The 22,485-nt window shown below is 41.4% G+C and overlaps 1 protein-coding gene across 3 annotated transcripts in view; it reads right to left on the bottom strand.

Annotated features, from left to right (window-relative positions):
• Positions 1 to 7,371: 7,371 nt before the first annotated feature.
• The window catches only part of fam126b (family with sequence similarity 126 member B), a 41,409-nt gene continuing 26,295 nt past the window's right edge, over positions 7,372 to 22,485 (bottom strand). Inside the window, exons 6-13 of one of the 3 annotated variants that reach the window (XM_022740224.1) lie at positions 20,664 to 20,744; positions 17,467 to 17,582; positions 16,123 to 16,218; positions 15,125 to 15,241; positions 12,831 to 12,918; positions 12,491 to 12,647; positions 11,550 to 11,729; positions 7,372 to 8,276 (exon numbers count right to left, since the gene is read on the bottom strand). In XM_022740224.1, coding sequence (XP_022595945.1) covers positions 7,609 to 8,276; positions 11,550 to 11,729; positions 12,491 to 12,647; positions 12,831 to 12,918; positions 15,125 to 15,241; positions 16,123 to 16,218; positions 17,467 to 17,582; positions 20,664 to 20,744 — 1,503 coding nt within the window. In that variant the 3' untranslated portion in view covers positions 7,372 to 7,608. Of the gene's footprint in view, positions 8,277 to 11,549; positions 11,730 to 12,202; positions 12,224 to 12,490; positions 12,648 to 12,830; positions 12,919 to 15,124; positions 15,242 to 16,122; positions 16,219 to 17,466; positions 17,583 to 20,663; positions 20,745 to 22,485 lie in introns of all 3 variants that reach the window. The other 2 variants (XM_022740225.1, XM_022740226.1) reach the window with 2 other exon arrangements.

The following is a 22,485-nucleotide window of genomic DNA, read 5'->3' as shown; positions in this document are numbered from 1 at the left end:
ATCAAAACAATTTACTGGACTTGTGAGTAAGGGATATAGTTCAAGTTTTCCCAGCTGTAAAAGAGGTAAATACAACAAGTAGGCTATGTTCACTCACGTACTGTTCCTCCATGTAGTTTTGAGTTACTTTAATTGAGTATCTCGATTTTATGTTACTTAATGCCTCTACTCCACCATATCTCAGGGGGAAATACTGTACTTATTACTCCACTACATTTATTTCACAACTGTAGTTTGCTTCTTTGCCGATTAATACTTTACATTTAAAACATAAGACCAATTTATAAAATATGATACAATTTTCTTCTCAATACTTACACTGGTAATTGTTTAATAATAATCACTATTTGATAATAAATGTAACAATCAAACACTCACCTTTGTATAACAAGAAACCACTTTATTTAGTCTCCGTTTGTTCTGCTGCAGCTGCTTGATTGTTTCCTGCGGGTGAACCTTATTCTCAGATTTAGGTAGCATTTCTGATGAAGTAAAAAATAAAGTTTATTACCATTTGCAAGCCTCTGCTCTGTGCAAGTACTCTGCGTTTATGTCTAGTGAAGGAAGGGGCAGAGTGTGTATCTTGTCAGTGATGGACTATAAAATCTGCAAAGCCGGTACTTAAGCATTCTGAGATATGCTTTTAACTTGCTGTCACGTGACCTGTTGTGCAATATCTCTACTTCCTCCACTGAAGCCCCTGGAATAGAAAGAAACTCTCAACTCCAACAAATGGATTTTCAAATAAGGACCTAAAGCTACAAGTCCACACTGACCCACTGATTCAGTCTTCATGTCATGCAGTGGCAACAAATCCTTTATGATCTCTCAGCTGGATAAAGAGGCTGTAGTTGCCTTGTTGCACTGGCTCCACCCTCTCTAAACCATATTAACCACAGTGAAACTCTCTGCCAGAAAAAAACAATCTGCTGTCTAGTCAGGCTTCACATTACCACCAAACAGATTTAGATATACATTTTCAAATGTACACTTAACATGCAAGAAGGTGACTTATCACTTTACTTCCAGTGTTTTCTGATTCAGAGTCCAGATGTAGGCTCACTCATTTTGAAAAACATTAGCTTAAAAAAATCAACATTTAAGATATGCTTTGCCATAGATAACATTACCCTTTTTACCGTCTTCAGATCCTCCTTTCACTCAAGAGCAACATGAAGTTTCTGGTGTCTGGCTTGAACAACACACACTTGCAGGTGTGTGGAAGTGAAGTGTTTCATGTCGTTTTCCAGGCGTTATAACACCTGTTGCCAGGTGACACCTCCAGAGTATTCAGCTACAGGGATCTAGTTACTGAATTGAGCACTGGTTGGTTTTTCAGGTGTTGATATGTATTTAAATTGGTAGTCATAAGAACTGTCAGAATCTCTTTGTTGAACTCATTCTGCATGTGACAGCTGAGGTATGTACTGATTACCCTTTCTATTGAATTAACAGCAGTGATGAGTGTCCAGGAAATCTTTTATGTTACTTATTAAAGTTACTAAGTCTAACAACTGTTTGTTGTCAGTAGTTTATCAGTATAATCAATAAGATCATTTGATGTTGAAGAGAGAGTATTTACAAACTGGCATGTCGTCATCTCATCCTCAAGGCACAGAAGGTGCAGGAACAGTTGACTGGTACTGGACTAGCATTTTGTAAATACTCAACCATGTTGGTCACAACCTGTTAATCACACATGAATCACTTAGAGTTGCAATATAACACATGACATTTAAGTTATCAAGCTTATTATGTGGAAATATCAAAAATAAAAGTAGGATCACTCATCATTTAACATGGTTAAACAGAATATTATTAATATGTCCAAATTTTAGAAGTTTGGTATCTAATGCTAGCTTTATAATGCCCAATCCTTAAAGCTCCAGAAGCTAATGCTAGCCTTATAATGTCTGATTTATTTTAATAACACCACAGTGCTTAGCTTGATCCAAGCCTTCTTTTCTACAAGTTAGCAGCTAATGCTACTGACATGCTTTCATATCTTACCATTAAATTGCTGAAGACAAACACTGGAAGCTAATATTACTGACACTGTTTAACAAAGCTTAAAGCCAGCCTTGTAATATCCAAAGACTAGTAGCTATGCTAGCCATGTAACATTCAGGTTAGGAAAAGCTAAAGGTTCCTTTGTAATTTTAATGTCCCAAAGTAAGTTAGCTAATGCATTGTTTAGCCAGATTTCAATCTGAATCTTTAGCACTGTAAACAGTATGTTCATGGTTAGCATTGTGTCTTGTTACAGAACCATCTCTATTGTTCATTAAATAGATATAGTTCTACCATGCATTACTGGTTTACCCTGAGCACCTTGATCCTCAATACTCACCATGGACCCCAGCAGTTAATAAAGGGGGTGGCAGCCAAACACTTCCGTTTTTTTTAGCTCTTGCTTATGTCATCAATGATGTCACGGGCTATACGGGCCATGGCTGTGAGGTGGTCAAACGTTTAATATAGTGAGTAAGTGAGTAAGTACTTGTTGTGGTGCAATTATACAGTTTGTTAACTACATTGTAGTTTACTTTTTTTTGTATTGTTGGTGTTTACTGATAAAAGTTACTTTTTGTTGATAAATCTTTTTAAATGAGAGAGATTTACTCCAGATATTTTGAATTTTTAAATAGAATAACCATTTCCAATAGTCTGATCCTTCACAGAATCTGTGCAGATTTCTTAGGATCCCTCAAGGTTTTGGCTCATTTAAACCATCTTAGTCTTTGTGGAGCGGCGTATGTGAAGTTCAGGATCAAAGTTTGGTAAATCTGTAGTTACTTAAGAGCAAAACAATTCTGTCTGCTTTTTAATGTTTGACTCTATAAAGTTAACTCTCTGCTGTAAACGTTGTAGTTAACAGGGTCAGAGCTATGGGTTGGAGTCTGGAGCGCCACATGCTGTGGGGGTCAGAGACGTAGGAGGAAAGCTTAAGGCAAAGTTCAGCTTTCAATTAATGTACGGCAAAAGATAAATTAACTGACACAATGGAAAGGAAATTCAAATCTCCGCTTCTGTAATCATGGGAATTTATTCAGATAAATCAGAAACTAACTTTTAGTAGACATGTATTGAATATGAATTGTATATTGTACAATTGTACATGAATACTATATGTCATGTTAAAGTGTAACTTGTTGTTCTGAATTACCACCACCAGATGTCAGCACACAACCACTGATCACAGCTAGGCACACGCTTGGAACCAGCTGTATTGGTATTTCTGCAATTAAGTATTTCAGTATTTTTTTTGCTCAGATTCTACATCTTATTGCAATAAAGTTATGATTTAGGCTTTTTGGTTTTGACTCAAAAACAAACTTAAAACAGCCCAAAACTCAAATATATTAAGCTTATTATCATAGAATAGACAAAAATCATCATATTTGACCAGATGGAAAAGAGAAAGAAAAGAAAGAAATCTAAGGTTAGAAAAAAGTCTAGTAAAATGTAGTAACTACTGGTATATATAATGTGTACAGTGAGGTGATTTGTAAGTTGAGAGCAGTACGGTGGTGATCAGATCGTATCATATTGAACCACTTCCACACACAAAGCAGACAGACACTCAGATCCCTTACGGCACAATATTTATTCAACAATATACAGATTAATTTCTCTCTACATATCAGTCTGATCTTCAGTTTTTTATATTTATCTTGGTCTCACCTTTGTACATTTGGTATTTACAAGATTTAAAATAAGTCTTTCTCTCCATTTATACAACATCAATAGTACAGTGTTATCACATCTTACAGCAGCTTCCCTAGAAGCATCTATATTAGATCCATCACTGATAATCTTGTTTACATTTCATACACCAGCTGACGTCTTTGAGCCACAGAGCAGCAAACTGACAGAAGGGCTCAACATGCACCAAAAGTCCAGTTGTGGCTTTCTCTCTGTGAGGGCAGTCGGATGACAAATGGATGGTCGTCTTATTTCACTCACATGAGAGAGGTCCCTCGCTCTGTAGCACCACAACAGGGTGTATAAACAGAATTGTTGAATTGGGATACTGTTGAGGACTTGCACCTTAAAATTCAGCTTAAATGCATCTGCCCCATCCCACCCAACAAGGATCAATGAAAGCCCGTATACCAAAAACAAAATAAAGGAAAAATAAAAGGGGAAAAATGTTGCATAGAATCAATTCTGACCTCAAGAACAGAAATTTTGGTGCTGCCATTTTTAAAATCCGGCATTTTGATAAACTCCTGAGACCTTCCAGACCCCCGTAACTTTTTTTTTCTTTTTTGGTTTTGAAAGGAAAAAAATAAATAGCTGTACCCTTAGACTAACAAAAATAGCATTGTGTTGGATGTGACATCACATAGAAGTACTACTTTAAAGAGACTAAAACCCTGCATTGAGTGTATACACATTTGCACATCTATATATATCATTTCAATAACTATCTTGAGGAGAGAGGTGGATGGATTAAAGTGCATTATACTGTATGAAAACAAAGCCCACAGTTATCACATGCAGGACGGGAAATGAACTTTGTCCATCGGCAGCAAAGGCTGACCAAGTACAAAATGAGTCCTTTTCACCACCTAAAAGATTTTTTTGAAATGTAAGTGGACCTTGTGAGAATTTCTGATCTTATAATTCTGCCAAAATGAATGGAAGATTAAGTAATCAGCCACAGCCAATGTGTTATTGACATTTGCTGCTTGGCGTTCATTTCCCGCCCTGAACACATGCAAATAACACCAGACACTGAGGGATTACTCTAAGTCAACATACAGTACCAACATGGCTGCTGGTAATCTCGGTCAGGGGCACTCATATTAATGACATGAACACGTCACCAGTTTTAAAACAGCAAAAGGTGCCACTCAACTCACAGCAAAATACAGCAAAATGGGAACACGGCTCATTGAGAGCCACACAGCACAAAGATGACAGCAGACAGACCAGGTGAGAGTGTGAACTGTAGCTACACTCCTCTTCTTCTTCTTCTTCTTCTTCTTCTTCTTCTTCTTCTTCTTCTTCTTCTTCTTCTTCTTCTTCTTCTCCTTCCTCCTCCTCCACAGTCCAGTCCAGCAAGAGGAGGGAGAGGAGGAGGAGGAGCGTTGTGAGACCAAAGAGCCAGCGATCAAGGCTTTTTGGCCTGAAATGTTTAAGGCTAAAGCACACACAGGACTCACTCGGGACCAGGAGCAGCAGCTGTGGCGGTTTCTAGCACAGCAGGAGCATGAGTGTGTGAGATTTTCACTGCAGACTGAACTGACTTTTATATACATTAATCATTCAATCCTCATTTTCAACAAGCACATAAGCAAGACGTGGTAAATGCAATACAACAGCTGACATCTACAGTACACAGACGCATAATATACTGCTTTTACATGTGAACAGCAAAGCTTAGTAATGATTGTGAGAGCACAGTGTGTCGCACACACCTGTGATGAGTGAAAAGAAATATCATGGCAAAAAAGGTGAAGCTGCATCTAAGGGCACGTTGAGCCACACGTCCAAACATCCCTTTTATTGTGCCTTAACTTTAAAATAAGACAAGTAAACAGAAAAAGAGAGGCATTTTAACTTAAGACATCCAAGCAAAAAAATTAATTTCCTTAAGGAGAGGATGTGTATTGGCACATCTGGCAAAGACGAGACTTGGGTTTGGCCCGTTGGCTGTTTCACGCATCTGAAACAGCAGTGCTTTGCAGGGGCACTAAACATGCGGACAAGCACGCCATGAGTCAGTCTGGGCAGGGAGCACTACAGAAGGCTAGCTAGCACTCTGCGCAGATGCAGGCATTTAACAACAGAGAAGATCCAACTCCATGCACATGAGGATAAAAAAATTGCACTTCCAAAATCATTACATAAAAAAAAAAAAAGAAGAAGCAGGACATTTCTAGGGAACTAAAATAATCAGGTTAATCCCAGTGTGGTTGTTTGATATATGACAGAAAATACGAAAACCTGAAGACAGTCGTGTTCTTGTTTTGCAGCTAGATTTTGTGCATGATGTGATTGAACTGAAATGCAAGGCCCAGATATTCAGTCACAACTCCTCACAGGAACACACAAAGATTTTACAGTGTCATTACAGTTGCAGTGTGAAACCATATTGGTCCCCACTATATAATCCCCCAACTGGTAGAGCGCTCCAGTTTCAAACCTAACGGGGTCTTTAAATCCTGAATCGGATTGGGAGACAGGTGTCTGAGTGGCAGGTGAACACACAATGAGGTAGAACAAAATGTTTCATGAGCATCCAATCAGAGCACAAAACACATGGTCATGGTGATGCGCAGTGACTAGTACAAGCCTCCAGTGGGCAGTAATTCACCGGCTCAAAAATGACACCACACACAAGCCTCAACACAAACAAACACCAACAAGTGCTTTCAGGTGGAAGGACCCATTAAATGGTTTAAACCAGATTAACAATCCAGTATAAAATACAGTCATTGCCTTTAGCTTCACACACAAACCTACAATGTTTAGATCCAGTTCTTCCACAAGATTCAGCTTCAGATTTTAAATCAAGTCACAAGACGAATTTGTTTCCTCTTGTAGTTCCAGTTAAAAGCCTGGGGCAAGACAAACCCTTACCACATTCCAGTTTGGTTTTTACAACAATCTTAAAAGTTTGATTTTATAGATCAAATCAGATAGTTATTATCATAATTACAGAATAAAATTAGGGTCATGGGCTGAAAACTAGAGAATCACTTGGGTCTGACTGATTTCTACAAAATCATTGTCAAACAAAGTGAAGAAAAAAACAAAACAAATGCTACCTTCTTTGGATTGTAATTTAAAAAAACATTTAAAGATTCTTTTTTTTTTTTTCATAAAACCATTTTTGCCTAATTAAAAACAGCAATTGACAAGGAAGGTAATCAGCAAGAACGATTGCACGTGAGCCCCGGAATGAAAGGGAAGGAATGAAGAGAAAGAGCAATAATCCCCACTCTTCTCTACATGAGCGACGGTAAGTGTTATTGCTGATTCATGTTGACTGATTCAGTCAGGAACTCAAAAAATCTGAAATGTCATATATCCCCTACAGCTAGAGTGGCATCCTTACGACTTTTCTCTCGATGTTTCCTCCTTTTGTGGAGAGTTTCTGTGTGGAACACTCAGCTTAGTCAGACGGGAGGATGCAGTGACATGCTGGACTCTTTTACTCTCGACTGTAGATACAGCAGCAGGCAGTCATGACTTACTACTTTTCTCTTGTTGCATTCTCAGTAACTGCATGATTGTAAGTTGAATGGATGATGAAAGGGAGGAGACACAACTCTTGAGATCTGAAAATGTGTTCCTGCACAGACACACACACACACACACACACACACACACACACACACACACACACACACACACACACACACACACACACATACATGCACGCACGCATGCACACCCACACACCCACACACACCAACACAGATAGGTAGACAGAAGTTGTCAGAGTAGGGCTGAGAAGAGTCGCAGAGAAAATCTGCATGAGGGTGTGTGTTATGAGTAAGTATTTTGTGTGTGTGTGTGTTTGTTTGACTGTGTGTGTGTTTGTTTGAGTGTGCATGTGCGTGTGTGTGTGTCTACCATGCCCTGCACTGCATGTTAGACCTGTGATATGATCTGCATGTTGAAGCTGGGGGAGCGGGACTGCTTGGTGAGAGGAGCTCCAGGAGACAGGAGGTCCTGGGCGTCCTCTGGCCTGATGAGGTGCTCCTCCTGCAGGCTAATGGTGGAGTGGCGGTGGGAGCCGCCAGCTGGAAGCCCCCCTTCCTTGTCGGAGCCACCCAACACCTCCTCTCGCTCGTCCTCGCCTCCGTTCAGGTTGAAATTCATGCAGTCAAAGGACTTGCTGGAGGAGGTGCTGCCAGTCCGCACCAGCGTGGGCCCCACAGGGAAGCTCAGGTGCTTCTTTATGGGGCTCAGCTGGATGGCATCTAAGGTGATGCTGGCTGGAGGCGACTGCTGCCTCTGGTGATGCCTCCTCACGGCAGCCTGGTGATCTGCAGATAATTCTGCCTGCTTTTCCGCTGCCCTCTCTCGCTCCCTCTCCTTCTCCCGCTCTCTCTCTCTCTCCCTGTCCCGAGACAGCCGGGCAGTGATGGCTTTCTTGATGCTGCTGCTGCTGCTGTTCAGGCTGCCGCCCCTCGGCCCCATGCTGCCGCCCGCCTTGGTGCCGCTGGGCTGGCTGCTGTTGGATGCCCCGGAGGAGAAACCCTCGTCTGGGTCATTGACGTTGAAGGAATCCTCCCCGCCGCTCATACCATCAGCATCTGGACATGAACATGCATGAACGTACAGAAAAAGAAAGCATGATAGAGAAAGAGAGAAGTGAGTGAGGCAGACAATTATTAATGTTATGCTGACAATTTTGAGTATAATCTGACTCTGATGAAAACGTATTGCTAAATCCTGTGGAGAATATTCAATTCTTTTTTTATGGAAAAAAAAAATTCTAAAAGTAGCCAGCTGCTATTAATTGTAAAGTATGAACATTCAGAACCATGACATCATTTCACTGTAATCCAGAGAAAAGGAAAAACCCATTGCTGCTGATACTTGTTAACAACTGGCCTGCAACTAACTCTAATTGATCTAAGCATAAGAATAATAACATTTAGAGTGTTTATACATAATGCAGAAGGGGTCTCCGGCTACATTGGTAGCCAGCACTAACACTGACATTCAACAGAGCATGCTGCTTCATTAGCTCACTCATTATTCACCAGACAGGGGAACAATTCAATACAGTGCACAATGACCTTGAGCTCTGATGATCTCGTGTAATTCAGATTGACTAAAATCTGACTAGCTGTTTGTTTAGGAAAAGTGTGAGTTCAATACCCTGCTTGATAAGAGAGCTGAGCTTGTTAAGCAAAGATGCCATATTCCATATATATATTAAACACTAACAATTAATATCTGGTGGTAATTAAGTAAAAGTCTCACAGTCACAACAATGACATGAAGAAATCTATACAATAATACATTTTTTTGTGAATTTTTGACTTCATTTTTTGTTTGAAAGCTGGAAGGGAAAAAGATGATAAATTGAGTTAGGAAAAAAAAGCATGTTATTGACACTGTATGCAGGGTAAAGCCTGTTAAAAGAAGAGACAGAGAATCGTCTGTCTCCGTCATGCATCGCTGGGACAAGCAGAACTGGACAACAGGGAACCACAGGCAGCACCAGAAAAGAAATGGAGAAATCGAGAAGAAAAGGTCTGGACTGACATGCACATAACATGAGGAGAAGACGCATGCTCTCCTGCCCCATCCCTCGTTTCGCCTGCAACACTGGCCCAGCGGTCACATGGTTGGCCGGCTGAGACGAGCCTGCCAATCCGTGTGGACCACTGAGGAGAACACCGTACACCTCATCAGATCAATAGCACTCCAGTTAGAGCTGACAGCCTGCAAGGCTGAAGGGCCCGTCTGCGAGCCATCACAAGCCAACCCAATCCTAAACGAAGAGCGAAAAGCTCTCAAGTCTAAATGTTACAGATACAGGTGCACCTAAAGGACTGAAGCAGTGTTTTTGAATGTTTAAGTCTTCTGACTACAGCTTGCTTACATAATGCATTTTATATGCTTGCTATTGGTATCCAGTCATTTCAGTGTTCCACAAAAATCAGCCTGCAGACGTTAATCCACTACAGTAAATATCTATTTGCCTTAATTTTGTAATCTGTTGTGTTGCTGTGTAAGAATGTGGCTGTCAAGCAAGGACCATTTTAAAAACTCTTCATTAATGGTGCCTTCAAGGACACCCAGACAGGACCAAATTTTGAAAATCACTTCATACATTAGTTAATATTTCCAGGAAATAAAAAGCTGAAGACACACACACACACATACATATATATATATATATATATATATATATATATGTATAGACCGTGTGAAAAGATTATTGTGGAGGAGGGTGTCGTAAACGTCTCTCTGATGTATGGGAGAGGATTCCCCGAAAACTCAAGACATGCTGCCTTGTTAAAGCCTTTATCATTTTGGCACCATTATCAAAAATGAGACCAGAACATATCGATCATACACTGGTCTTCGTTAAGGTTAAAAAAAATAAAAAAAGTCCTGCAGCCAAATGAACCAAATCAAATGTCCAAGCGTCCTTAAACAGATCAACAGTGAGTTTTGAGTTTTTTAAAACCAGCCCTTTTCTCAACAGCAGAACAAACTTAATTATATTCACAATTAGAGTGGCTAACTAATTTTCACTGTGACATGAAATGAAGGGAAAAATCAACTCTTTCCTAGAAGTAAAGAAAATCAAATCAAAAAACTATCTGCAGTTAACAGGATTAAACATGCAGCCCCAAACTAAAGGCCATGTGTTACGTGATTTCTGTCAAACAAAATGTCCAGTAAATGTACACAGACATTGAGAAATCACTCTTCTCTAAAATAATCACTGTTCTCTCTTAACTGGGTGGCAGATTCTATCACCTCAGCTGCACCAAGTTTAATGTAAGATCATGGAAAGTGGACGGGATGGCACTAAGGCAAACACGGACCGTAAAGCCAGGGAAGGAGCCAATCTTCAGTCATTTGAAAGGATCTGAATGATGTTTCAAGACCACGCATGGAAATGGACACACATTCAACAAGACAAAATGGGCCATATGACAGGTCCTGGCAGTGGAATAGCGTTTGCTCTGCCAAGTATTGGGTTTTGACAACATTCAGTCATTTCATTTGGCCTTGTCATTTGAAATGTTAGTGTTCCAGGGTTTCGCGTTCTAGCAGAAATTATCTAAGCTTGCTGTAACGTGCGCATGCATGATGAAAGGCTCTTTCCCACTCACTGAGCTGAGGAAAAAGAAATGTAATAAGGCAGAACACAAAATTAGCATACAATAAAGCTGCTGGACTGATAAACTAAATGGAGGGCCTCTTCCTGCAGAATGGTGGCAGCAGATGGGTGCTGCTGGCCTGAGTGACCAAAACCTTATGGTGCTGTCAAACACCGTAAGGGGCAGTACGAGAACAAGATGTCGGGTACTCTGTGCCAGTTTTGAAAAACGGATGTATTTTTCCTGTTAACGCTACGGAAAAAATAAATCCATCAAACCAATTATCAGAGACGGAGGGTTGAGAAAACCCAGAGTAAAAGGTCAAGCTGCAGGCTGGGCACTGAACATGCTCAGTGAGTGACAAGGGCAGCAGTCTAAAGAACGCTGGAGTAGGCATGATGAGGATAAAGAGGATATGGCATGATGACAGGCCCATGCAAAATGGCCACTAGCCACACTTCCTTCAAACCCAGAATAGGCGACTCTTCCACTCTTCGGTGAGATGAAAAATAGCAGTGGTCTGGTAGTAGAGGGGCTGTTGGCTGAGGGTCTCATAGACTGGATGAGTTAGTATACTCTGGGGAAGTGAAGAGGAGGCCAAACTGGGAAACAGCAGAGTTAACCCCCCTCAAGTTAAGGGGGGTAGGAGGAGGAGGAGGAGGGTTGGGAGGATACAGATCGAAGGGACACCTCCTCCTGAGACCCTCTCTGCTCTGGGTGTCTGCCCCTGTCCCCTACCCTCAAGTGTGATGGGGGGAATGATGCTGCTGCTGCTGCTGCTGTGGTGGCTGTGAGCCCGCCCTCCTCTTTCCTCTTTGGCTGCAGCGTCCCAGGGATTGTTGTGGTGGTGGTGCTGGGCGAGGCTAGGAGGATTGACGGTGAGGCTCAACTCTGCATCGGTTGAGTAGTCAAAACAATCTGGGAGTCAACAACAAAGACGGGTGTTTCTTTAGTGGCAGCAAGCCTCGACCGTTTCGGGTCTCATCATGGGCACAGCAGGCCTAACAGTGGTCTGTAAATTCATGCGCAGATAAGAAAATATAGAAAAAAAAGATTGCCATGATATTTTAAAAAATGAACTGCCCCATTAATCGTCCATCTACTGGGTAAAAATGGAGTCCGTAAAATCTACCGGCACCATTTTGCTGTGAGTTTCTCTTACAACAAAAACCTTCACTTTAACTGGTGATACAAAGCACAGCACACACTTAGTAGACAAAACAAGCAAAACAAAAAGAAAAAAAGAGCAATAAGGAGCAGTGAGAGGCACAAGCACTGCAACACTGACATGAAACACCATTTGGATGATGCTAATGGTGTGACTAGGTTACACAGGAAACAGTTTTCCTTCTCATTGCTAGGGACAAAATCCAGAAAAGTCATTTTCTCACCAAATAGATCCCTCTTGTGGCCTTTCACAGATAAAAAAAACAAAACAAACAAAAAGTAACTCGTAAGGTTAACTGAACACTGGTCTCTTTTAAATTGTACAACTTTCTTGTCCAACCTACCCTGGGTCCCTAAATTAACAATTAGGATGACAAAAAAAAGTATTATAATGAATGTAGTGTGCTGTCACATCTACTGAGATCTCTCCTGCACTGAGGCCTGGTTCACTTTGCTGTGTGTTGCAGCCAAGATGGCAGATTTTGCTGGTGCTCCCGTAGCTTCAGTCTTACCCTCTCTTTTCCAGCGGTGGCGCCGTATGGAGGCGGTGGTGATGGCTGAGATGGAGATGCGGCTAATGGTGGGCGTCACCTCCACCTGGAGCACCTTGCGCCCCCGCGGTTCATCGGGGGCACTTTCTGGCAGCGAGTTCTTCATGGCATTCCCAAGCTGGAGGTGACACATACACAGACGCAGAGCAATATGCTGTTAAATGACTAAAGCAGGAAGGTATTACAATATTCATGGCAGATCAAAACCATTATTTTTCGTAAGTATTTTAATTTAAGTCAGGCTTCATAGTTACTGTGCTGTGTGTAATCAACTCCATGCACACGGTGCTGTTGGTCTTACCAGGAGAGGCTGGGAGTAAAGCTCCAGCTGAGCTCTGTACAGAATGTCCTCCAGAGCTTCCCGCCCCATCTCCCACTCTCCATTGTATCTATGTATCAAAACACAAATGCAACCACAGGCCTTTAACAACGCCATGTTGTGAGCTCATGTAGAGAATACAGTAGTGTCTGACATGATGCCTTGATGTCTGAGTCACATCCCCCTGAACTATTATTAGTTATGATGAATGAATTTCTTGGGGTTTAAAATGCATCAGGAAAAAAACCTTGATGTCACACCCTGCATGTTTGCAGGCCATGTAATCAATCATGTACTGAAGCACCAATTTTTTTGTTTTCACAATTAGTGAAGTGAATTAAGATTTTGGCAATAATTGTACTATAAAGCTTTCAAATTTGTGAAAAGCCAGTGCATTTAAGTAATATGCAAAAGGAAATAAAATAAGACTAATTATCATGACTAAATAAAAATGAAAAAAAAAAAAGACTTTTAATCACTCGGCTCTTTGCTAAAGTTCGCGAGTCGTCCTTAGCTTTGCATAAAATAATGACGCTACATCCCCCCATTCAGTCAAGAGGGATGAGAGGAACAGCAACAATAAATAAACAAATTACTTGAAAAAAAAAAAAAAAAAGACCCGCACGGCTGAACTCTCTTTGATCCAGTCCTGCACATGCAACAATCACACAGCCAAGGACAAATGCCTGGGGTTCCTTTTAGACTCAAGATGAAAAGAAAGGGATGAATGGGCAGGTAAAAACAGACTCTCTGATGTTGTGAAGACTGAAAAGAGAAAAAAAACATATACAGAAAAAAAAACATTGGGCATGTGTCTCTGTGTCTCTCAGTATTCATCTCTCCCTCTCTCTCTTCATTTGGCACTACAGCGCTGTAGCATTAGCGAACATATTAACCTAAATCTCAGAGTGTCCTCCGCAAGTGCCAAGGTCCCTCTCCATGTGTGGAGCTGTGGATTCATGTTTATCTGCCCTTCACGTGCGCCTGCTTGGGCCAAGGGTGAATATGAGAGCTCCAGCTGGCACTGAGGTGACCTATGGTAGGGATTACTAAAAAGGCTATTATTCTCTCTCTCTCTCTCACACACACACACACACACACACACACACACACAGAGTCTGGGTTTTTTTCCAGCGGCACTGACTGCTCCAATCCCCTGATTGCTGCTGCGTACCCTCACAGGGGTGATGAGGCAGAATGCATACTCAATCTCTCCCGCTCTCCTTGCTTCACCATCCTGAACAGTGGTGATTCCAGTCACTACCGTATCAGGGGATCCGTCTCTGAGGACGAGCTGTCATCGAGGAGCCCTAATCAGCTTTGCAACGACTGTCCTCATAGGGGATGAAATCACCTGCTCCCACAATGCACTGCCGATGTAATCGGTCTGTACAGTGGGGAGCTTCTGTCCTTGGTAGAGAGCTAGCATATGCTGTTAGGAGATTTTCTGCAGCAGATCACAGCAAACCAGAGTTGAGACAGCCCTCATTAGAGATGTCCCGCAGAGGCAAACAACAGATATGAGAAACTTTGTGTTAGCTAGCTTATAAAGGAACAGATATAATAATAAGGTTTATTATGTCCGTTAAGGAGAGGAACAAATGTGAGATTATCTTCCTCCCAATTACCCAATATGATTTGCACAATGTCCGTGTCCTTAACAATGAGTGTTTTCAAGAGTAGTAATGTGAAATGGCATGGATGAAAGTCACTTAAAGCGTCTATAATCAATATTGTTTTATAACAACATATAAAATGACAATTTGAAAACAATGTGACAATGTGAACGGAGTTTCTTGTAGTGATGAGAGAATTATCACCTGAACCTGCAGCTCCACTCTGCTTTAAAGAGCTCTGTAGCAAATTTCGGCTCTGTCTGGCTCGTAACTTTACTGTTTCAGTTCATACTCGCCTCTCTTTATAGTGTTGTTTTCAGCCCCAGCAGGTAGCTGTTTTCACCAAAAGAGCTCTAAAAACTCTGTACACTACCTGCTTAGCACCGAGCTCAGCAGGTAAAATTAGCAACTTGCTGGGGAACATATTTGAGTATTTAGCTGCTTTAAAGAGACCAACTCCTTAGAGACATATTTCCCTCAGGATTTGGTAAGAGCTAGGTGTCCAGGTGTCTAGAAACACAAAACCAAAATAATGATAATGTTGCACTGTAAATGCTGGATGTGCAAATAAGCAATTGTTTGCTAAACAGTCGATTTAAAAGTTGATGATATGTCAGTGTTGTGTTCACAACTTCTTATTTCAGCTTTACGGATACATACATGGCGTGATAAACTGCAGTCAGCATCTGCACCATGAACTCGGGGTCTAGCAGCACTCGGTTGCATGGTTCCCTCCAAAGCTTCTGCTGCTGCCGGGGGAAGCCACATACACACAACCTGAGGACGAAGAACACACACACACACACAGTCATCCTGACTCAGGGACAAAGGGATGTGGTTTAGGAGGAATAAGACGACAAAAGTTTAGAGATAGTTTGTTGTTTAAATTGTAAGTGCCCTCTAACCGCTGCAGGAAGTAGCAGAGATTGGACGAACAACTAACAGGAAGATCAGTTGCTAACTGAGTGAACTAAACAAAGGAAACACATCAAACAGTGAGCAAGGGAAGTCAAATTTTAACTACTTTACACAAGGTCGGGCAAGGTCGGGCGACGAGGTGTTCAGGGTCTACACTGCGAGGATGAACTCCAAGAGAGAGCATTGTTCTCGTGCTCTGAAATCTTCACAGTCACAGTTTGCCCTCTGTCTAGACTGAGCTTGCCTCAGGCGTTGTCTGTCTGCTCACTCGCAGTAGGGAAGTCTTCATATCCTGAGCCGTCCGCATGCTGCAGCGAAATCGCTGGGCGGCCAATCCCGTACAGAGCCTCATATTGTGAATTCCACATTGATTCTTTCTTCTTACCCCAGGGTTTCCAAGATAAACAGACTCAGACAGGTATCCCGCAGTGATGCTTTCATTTGGCCAATCACACACAACTGAGATCTAATGAAATTGCTCTTATCAAATCCTCCTGAAAAGAGGACAGTCAGTATCAAGGTTGGCGTATAGCTACAGGGTAGGGGACGTGATTTAATCCTCGTTTCAGGACAGCGAGTAATGAAGGTAGATGAGGGGAGAGGGAGGTCACTAATTGGGTACTGAAAGGACAAAACAGTGGGCAAAAAAAAAAAAAAAGAGAAAAAAAAGAAATAGACAATAAAAATAATAAAAAAAAGAAAAGAAAAATAGACACATATGCTTTACACGTTTTTCTTACCGTGAGCTCATTCTGCAGACTGACTGATAGGAAGAAAGGGGCATGTAGACCACGGCAGAGTTGTAGCACAGCATGAGGAAACACAGCACTTCAAACCTGCAACCACAAAACTGAGTCAAAAACGAGCACAGCAATACAGACTCTTAATTAGGGTCTAATCAAAGTTTTAATCTGATATCAGTTCAACATCAGCTTGTCTGTTTTTGTTCACAAAATATTCTAACCACACTTTCTTTTTGACAGCTTCACTGAAGACAATTATGTAGAGTTGATCAAGCAATTTATCGACTCTAGGAACTGTTAAACAGTCCGATAAGCACACTGCTTACATAGGCAGCTTTGTTCATTGTGAGTTACTTTACGGTATCTACATGCATAACCTAATATACTGCAGTAATCATCTTTACACTCTCAACACAGACCATGTCAGTGCTGTAGGATCAGCTCAATGCAGAGGGACAACCAGGAGGAGGGACCTCGAGTGTAAGGACCATATTGACTCGGTGCGCAGAGGGATGTAAATGGCCTGGCTGCATATTATCAGTTGGACAGAGCCAGCACCTCTCAGGAGCTCTGCGCTTTATTCTCATGCCCAGCCACACAAATGGATTTCCAGATAAACTATGAGGCCTGGCTCTGCTGAAATCCATTCAGTATATTTACGATGCTCTATGTTCTTCGTAGCCAAGGGGCCTCGCTGCTCCGGACAACACACAGGATGACCAGCGTTATCTGTGCTGCCCTTACATTATCAGCTCTGGTAGTTTAGATGTGTATCTGTCTCTGCACGTGTCACTACAAACAAACAAATGTATAAAGTGCCACTCTGCTCATTTTAGTGAAGCAGAAAAATATTTTCTGGCAGGATTCCAGCATGCTTCATTACTATGCTGAGATTATCATTCATCCACAGCAGCAGAGAAAATGTGAGAGCCAAAAAAGCTTTCAGGCCTGCTGAGTCTGGCCAGAGGGGGCTGAATGAAAGTCGAGGATTGTGCTTTGATCATCTTAAAAGGTATTCTTCATCTTATGGAGAAGGATTGGATGGAAGGTGAAATAAACAGTTTTGTCATAAAAACGTAAGAAAAAAAATTTAGATTGAATTAAAAGTTGGATTCAGTCGCATTGATGCTGATGGTTGGTGTTTACTGAAGCTGAACGGTCAACAATGCCTCCACTTCAGTGTCCAAAAACCAAGCAAGGTTTCACCCTCGGGTAATTCATTCAGTACGCTACACTTAGCAAATGTCTCTAAACTGCTGCGATTTAATCTCTGTTGTGACGTTTGTGCTTTGTCTCTAATTACTCCCTCTCTGTTGGAAGCTGGTTGAGTCGGAGCCGTACCTGTTCTGAGCTGTGAAGGTCTCTCTCTGAGGGTGGAGGCCGCTGTACACCACTCTGATCAGGTCATGTTGACACAGAGCACCCTCCGTCAGTGCTATGGACCCCAGACTAGAAGGCTAAACACACACACACACACAAAAGAAAAATAAAGTCAATTAAACATTTGCTCACCACCTTGGCTTTTACAACGTGTCAGTAAATTGGCAGTGAGGATGGTGCGATATTAGCAAACGAGATGATGTGCCCTTCAAAATGTTAATTGAGAAACTGGGGGCCTCTGCTGTGATCGGATGGGGAACTGATGTGTGTTTGTTTTTATTACAGTGGCATGAGTTCATGGCTGGACCTCTGCCAAACTCTCACCTTTGAAGGGATCACTGTACCTGGCAGCACTTGACTTCTTTCTGTTAGGCTCGTTTATCTGTTTCCAAACTTGGGAACAGACCTATTTTTAGTTGATAAATTGCTGACTGTACAACTCCTACACTAAAATCTATGTGTTGCAGTTTTTCCTGTGTCTTCTACAAATTTCTTCATGCAACATTAAGCTCAGAATTTATGCACTAGTCTCTTTAAACTACTTAATCCATGTTTCTATCTGAATCCCTCCACTTTCTTAAAAAGCTTCTGCACACCTATACTGACAGCTCAGGGTTTAATGCATTGTTTTATGACACAAAGATCACTCCACTAACATTATAAAAGGTAATACACTTTTATGAACTAAAACATTCATCTTTGGGCAAAAAGTCAAGGGGTTATTTATGGACCCCTTAAACGGAAATTTAAGGGGTTAAACGGAAATTAAACGGAAATTTAGACTACTCAACTAGTCTGAACGTATTCTGACACAACTGACATACAACTTTACTTTCATTTTCTAGATCAAAATACTGTAGAAGTGTTCTGTTTTACGAGATGTTATCTGTCCCACTTTCCACCTTGCTTGTTTACAACATCTGCGTATTAGCATGGGGGGTGGGGGGGGGTGGGCTGCTGCTGCCTGCGTATAATGTCTTAGATGCAACAGTTAACTGGCGTTGGACATTAATAACATGTTAGTAATTAGTTCAACCGACTAGTATTTCTGGTGCTGACTAGCAAGGGTAGCAACGTTCAATCATTTGACTAATAATACGTAACTCTAGTTTTATTTTAGGCCATCATCTATGACCTAAACTGATCATAAGAAGCATCGTGATTTGGCTTACCACTGTCCTAAATTATGAAAAAAAAATTTATTTGTCAGTCACCTGACCTTCATTATGGTAACATATATACCTGTATATATTTTAAGTTTCAGTAGGTCCTTCCCTTCATTCCCATGACCTCTGTACAGCCTCCAACTACCTCTCATGAGACTCATCTTTATCTGGTAAATTATTTTGCTATTTTGCTTTTTATTTTAAAACTTGATGTGGCAATCAGCAAATATCTTTCCTTCCTGAGTAAAATAGAAAGAGGAAGAGGCACAGGTAATGACTGAGCGGAATCTAAATTTATATCCAAGTGAGAATATGTCACAAGGCCACTTCATTCTGATAGTGTGCAGAGCAAAAATCTCCCCTAAATTGAATTTATATTCTGTCCTAAGTATCTCGGGCGACTCTGAGCAGAGAAGGAGGGGAGGATGGATTAATTTAAAAAGAGACTGGAGTGTTTTCTAATGCTGGAGGCCGGGGGATAAGGCCATGTGACGTGCAGAGCTGTACTACAGCCTAGGAAGCTTGTTGTGATTCACGCACACACGAATACACACACACACACACACACACACACACACACACACACACACACACACAGTTCCTCCTCCTGCCTCTATGCTTTCTTCATTCTCTCAGCATGGAGGGAAGAGCCTCTCAAGCTTGTAATTACAGCGATAAATCGCCTACAGCACACACTGTAGTCTCATCAACACACACACACACACACACACACACACACACACACGCACGCACACACGCACACAGGCGTAGTGTATGAAAATATACGGCACACTCTTTGCTCTGCTTTAGGTAGCAGGATAAAAAGACGGCTAAAAAAATGGGAAACAATCTTCCTGTTAAGCACCTTGCTAATGACTTCCAGCTCCACACAACAGTCAAGTCTGTCTGTCTGTTTTAGCAGTCATGTCAGAGGTTTTTTTTTTTTGGGGGGGGGGGGGGTTTGCATAAACCCATCTCATCACAGAGAGAGCGACTAAAACAGATTGAAAGTCAAATGCCAAAGTTAAGTGTTACCTCCTTTTAGAATTAAAAAAACAACACAGATGGAAAAGTTACAGTATGTTCAAAAATGCAAACATTAAAGAATTTATTCTCATGTGAATTTTCCCTACTTGACGAAACTTTTTTTTAAAGTGTCCCTGGCAGACAGAGATTTAGTGTGTTAATATGCTCAAAACTACAATTACCGCCTCACTGTGGTATGGGCTCCACTGACTCGTCAAGTTGCAGTTTACATCCATGTCTGTCCATATGATAAATGTAGTGAAGAGTCTGAAGGGATTTAATATAAACTATTAAGTGTATTTTATTATTATTAAAGTATGAATTCTTAAATTAGGGTTAGGGTTAGAAAAGACAAAAGACATGTTTTGCGAGGTTACAGTGATCGTGACCTTTGACCCTTGACCACCACCATCTAATCCGTTCATCCCTGAGTCCAAGTAAACATTCGTGCCGAATTTGAAGGAATTTCCTGAAGGTGTTACTGAGATATCACGTTCACAAGAATGAGACTGACGTCCATCTGTACAGACAGACAACCAGAAAACATTATGTCTGTGGCCACAGCTGTTGCCAGCGCATAGGCAGAACAAAATGGCAACAGTCATGGTTATACAAACAAAAAGAGACTGAAGTAACCATAGGAAAAGCCACCCCCAGCTCGAGTGTTGGAAGCATACCGACACCTTAACACACACAGATGGATAAGCCCTGGAGGTGAGGTTAATGAAAATGGACCTCCCAAAGTGTTAGACACTGAGGTGTCATCTTCCAAAAAGATACTAAAATGAGTCTCTGGATCTCTCCCATAGTCAGAGGAAAGGAGGCACAGAAGGAGACGAGGAGACAGAAGCGGCAAAAGAGATTTAAAAAAAAAAAAAAAAAGCAGGAAGAGTAAATAGAAGAGTACACCGAGAAGAGAGGCGCGGTGAACACAACACTGATTGCTGGGATAGCCAGGTGTCCTACCTCGTGATATATCGATGGCTTGGACAGAGATGGGATTGTGAAGGACAGGAGTTTGCTGTTGCCGTCTTTGTCCACGATCTCCTGCAAAAACCAAAGAGAGGGAGGAAGAGACAGAAAAACTGTCAATTAAAACAGCTGGGTACAAAATGCTCATTCAGGCTGAGAGTTGGTAAAAAAGATTTCTACCTTAACCCAGCTTAGCTCTTGTCTGTGAACTAGGTGAAAATATTTAGCAGCATACGGTTAACAACGGCTGTACAATCCCCCCGTCCCTCTCACTGCTGTTATTGACACTGACACATTGAAAGTCGCTGCCAACAACCTCACCACTCAATTTCAATTTCACACTGTGATACGTAACACAAAGATGAAAATGATGCCATTTCTAAAAGTAATGCCTGATTATCTCCACTAGTCGAAATGATAATCAAGTGTGTACACAGAGATAATACAGCTGAGCATTTTTCATTTGGCACAAAGTCCTTGTTGTTCCTACTCTTTGCTGTGTAAACCAATTATGTGCTGCTGAGGAGGATTCAAGTGTTGTGTAAAAGTCATCAAAGCAATTGTTTCTACTACATGTGAGGATGGCAGGCACTGTTAACTGATTGAGGGACACAGAAATATTTGTGTTTTCTCTCTGTGCAACATTTTTGGGTTTTTATCTCTATAATTTATGGCAGACGTGGGAGGGTGGGGGAGCTTTTGTTATATCATCAAATATGGATAAATTTACTTTAACTGAAATTGTTTTGTTTTGTTTTGTTTTACACAGGCTGCTCGCAGTGGTCAGATTTTTATTTTCTGGTAGAGCAGGGCCAATGAAAGTAAATGAATGCAATTCAAAAAAAAATAAATCTGTTTATCCATTCCCCCCCACCCAAGCATCCATAATCTGGGTGTTGAAATGTGGTACCAAAAAGGCTTTTATCCCTTTTATCTCCCATTTTCCCTGACATTCAGCGTACTGTTGGTTCAAGCCTCGTCCTGCCCTTCAGTGGCTAACTGTATATCTCTGAATATCTGATGGGACTGTTGAGAGCAAAGCTGTTTATCAGAGTTCAGTTGGCAGTGGCCATAGGCAGGAGAGGGCTATGAGCATGTACTGTATATATGTGTGTGTGGAGTAGTATGGATACAGAGGAATGAATTATGCATGGATATACCTTTAGCCGTGCCAGCTGACATGGAGCTCTTTCTATTGATATCTCTAGCTCTTAGCCCATTTCCCCAAGGGTGTTTCCTGGTGATGTAATCTATCCCGGGTCTATCCATTAACTGGGCTTTTCCCTGCAGATCGACTTTCTTGTCAAAAGACAAGCAGCCTCACTAATGCTCCACCTGTGTTAGGATAACCAATGATTTGCATATCAACACTCTGGTCTTTTCCAAATTAACAAAACTTTAAAGCTGCAAGAGCCACTCGCTGCCAACTTCATGGTTGTAAAAACAAATGTCATCAGATATGTTTCTAAGAAAAGCACTATGTTCTAACTTAAAACATAATACTTTCTATATTTATCCATACTGACCAGTAACAAATTACATCATGTAAACTATTATGCAGTTCTTAAGCTATGACACCAATGCACCTGATGAATAGGAGAATGAGTTGGGACAGTTTGGACAAAACAAGGCCCTCTTTGTCAACTGATAGCAGTAAAACAGCCACATCCCAGTTAGTCAATAGTCAGATCATTAGTTTAAAGAGTTAAGTTCAGCTGCAGGAATTTGGACACTGTGGCCGTCTCTGCTAACATTTGGGACCTCTATGATAAGTAGAAGCTGAATGATGCTCCTAATCTTTGCTTCTCTTGTAGGA

Source organism: Seriola dumerili, unplaced genomic scaffold, assembly GCF_002260705.1.
Source record: "Seriola dumerili isolate Sdu_G_001 unplaced genomic scaffold, Sdu_1.0 BDQW01000052.1, whole genome shotgun sequence".
NCBI lineage: Eukaryota > Metazoa > Chordata > Actinopteri > Carangiformes > Carangidae > Seriola > Seriola dumerili.
Note: the sequence above shows the minus strand (reverse complement) of the source record. Positions and strands in the feature narration are given on the sequence as shown.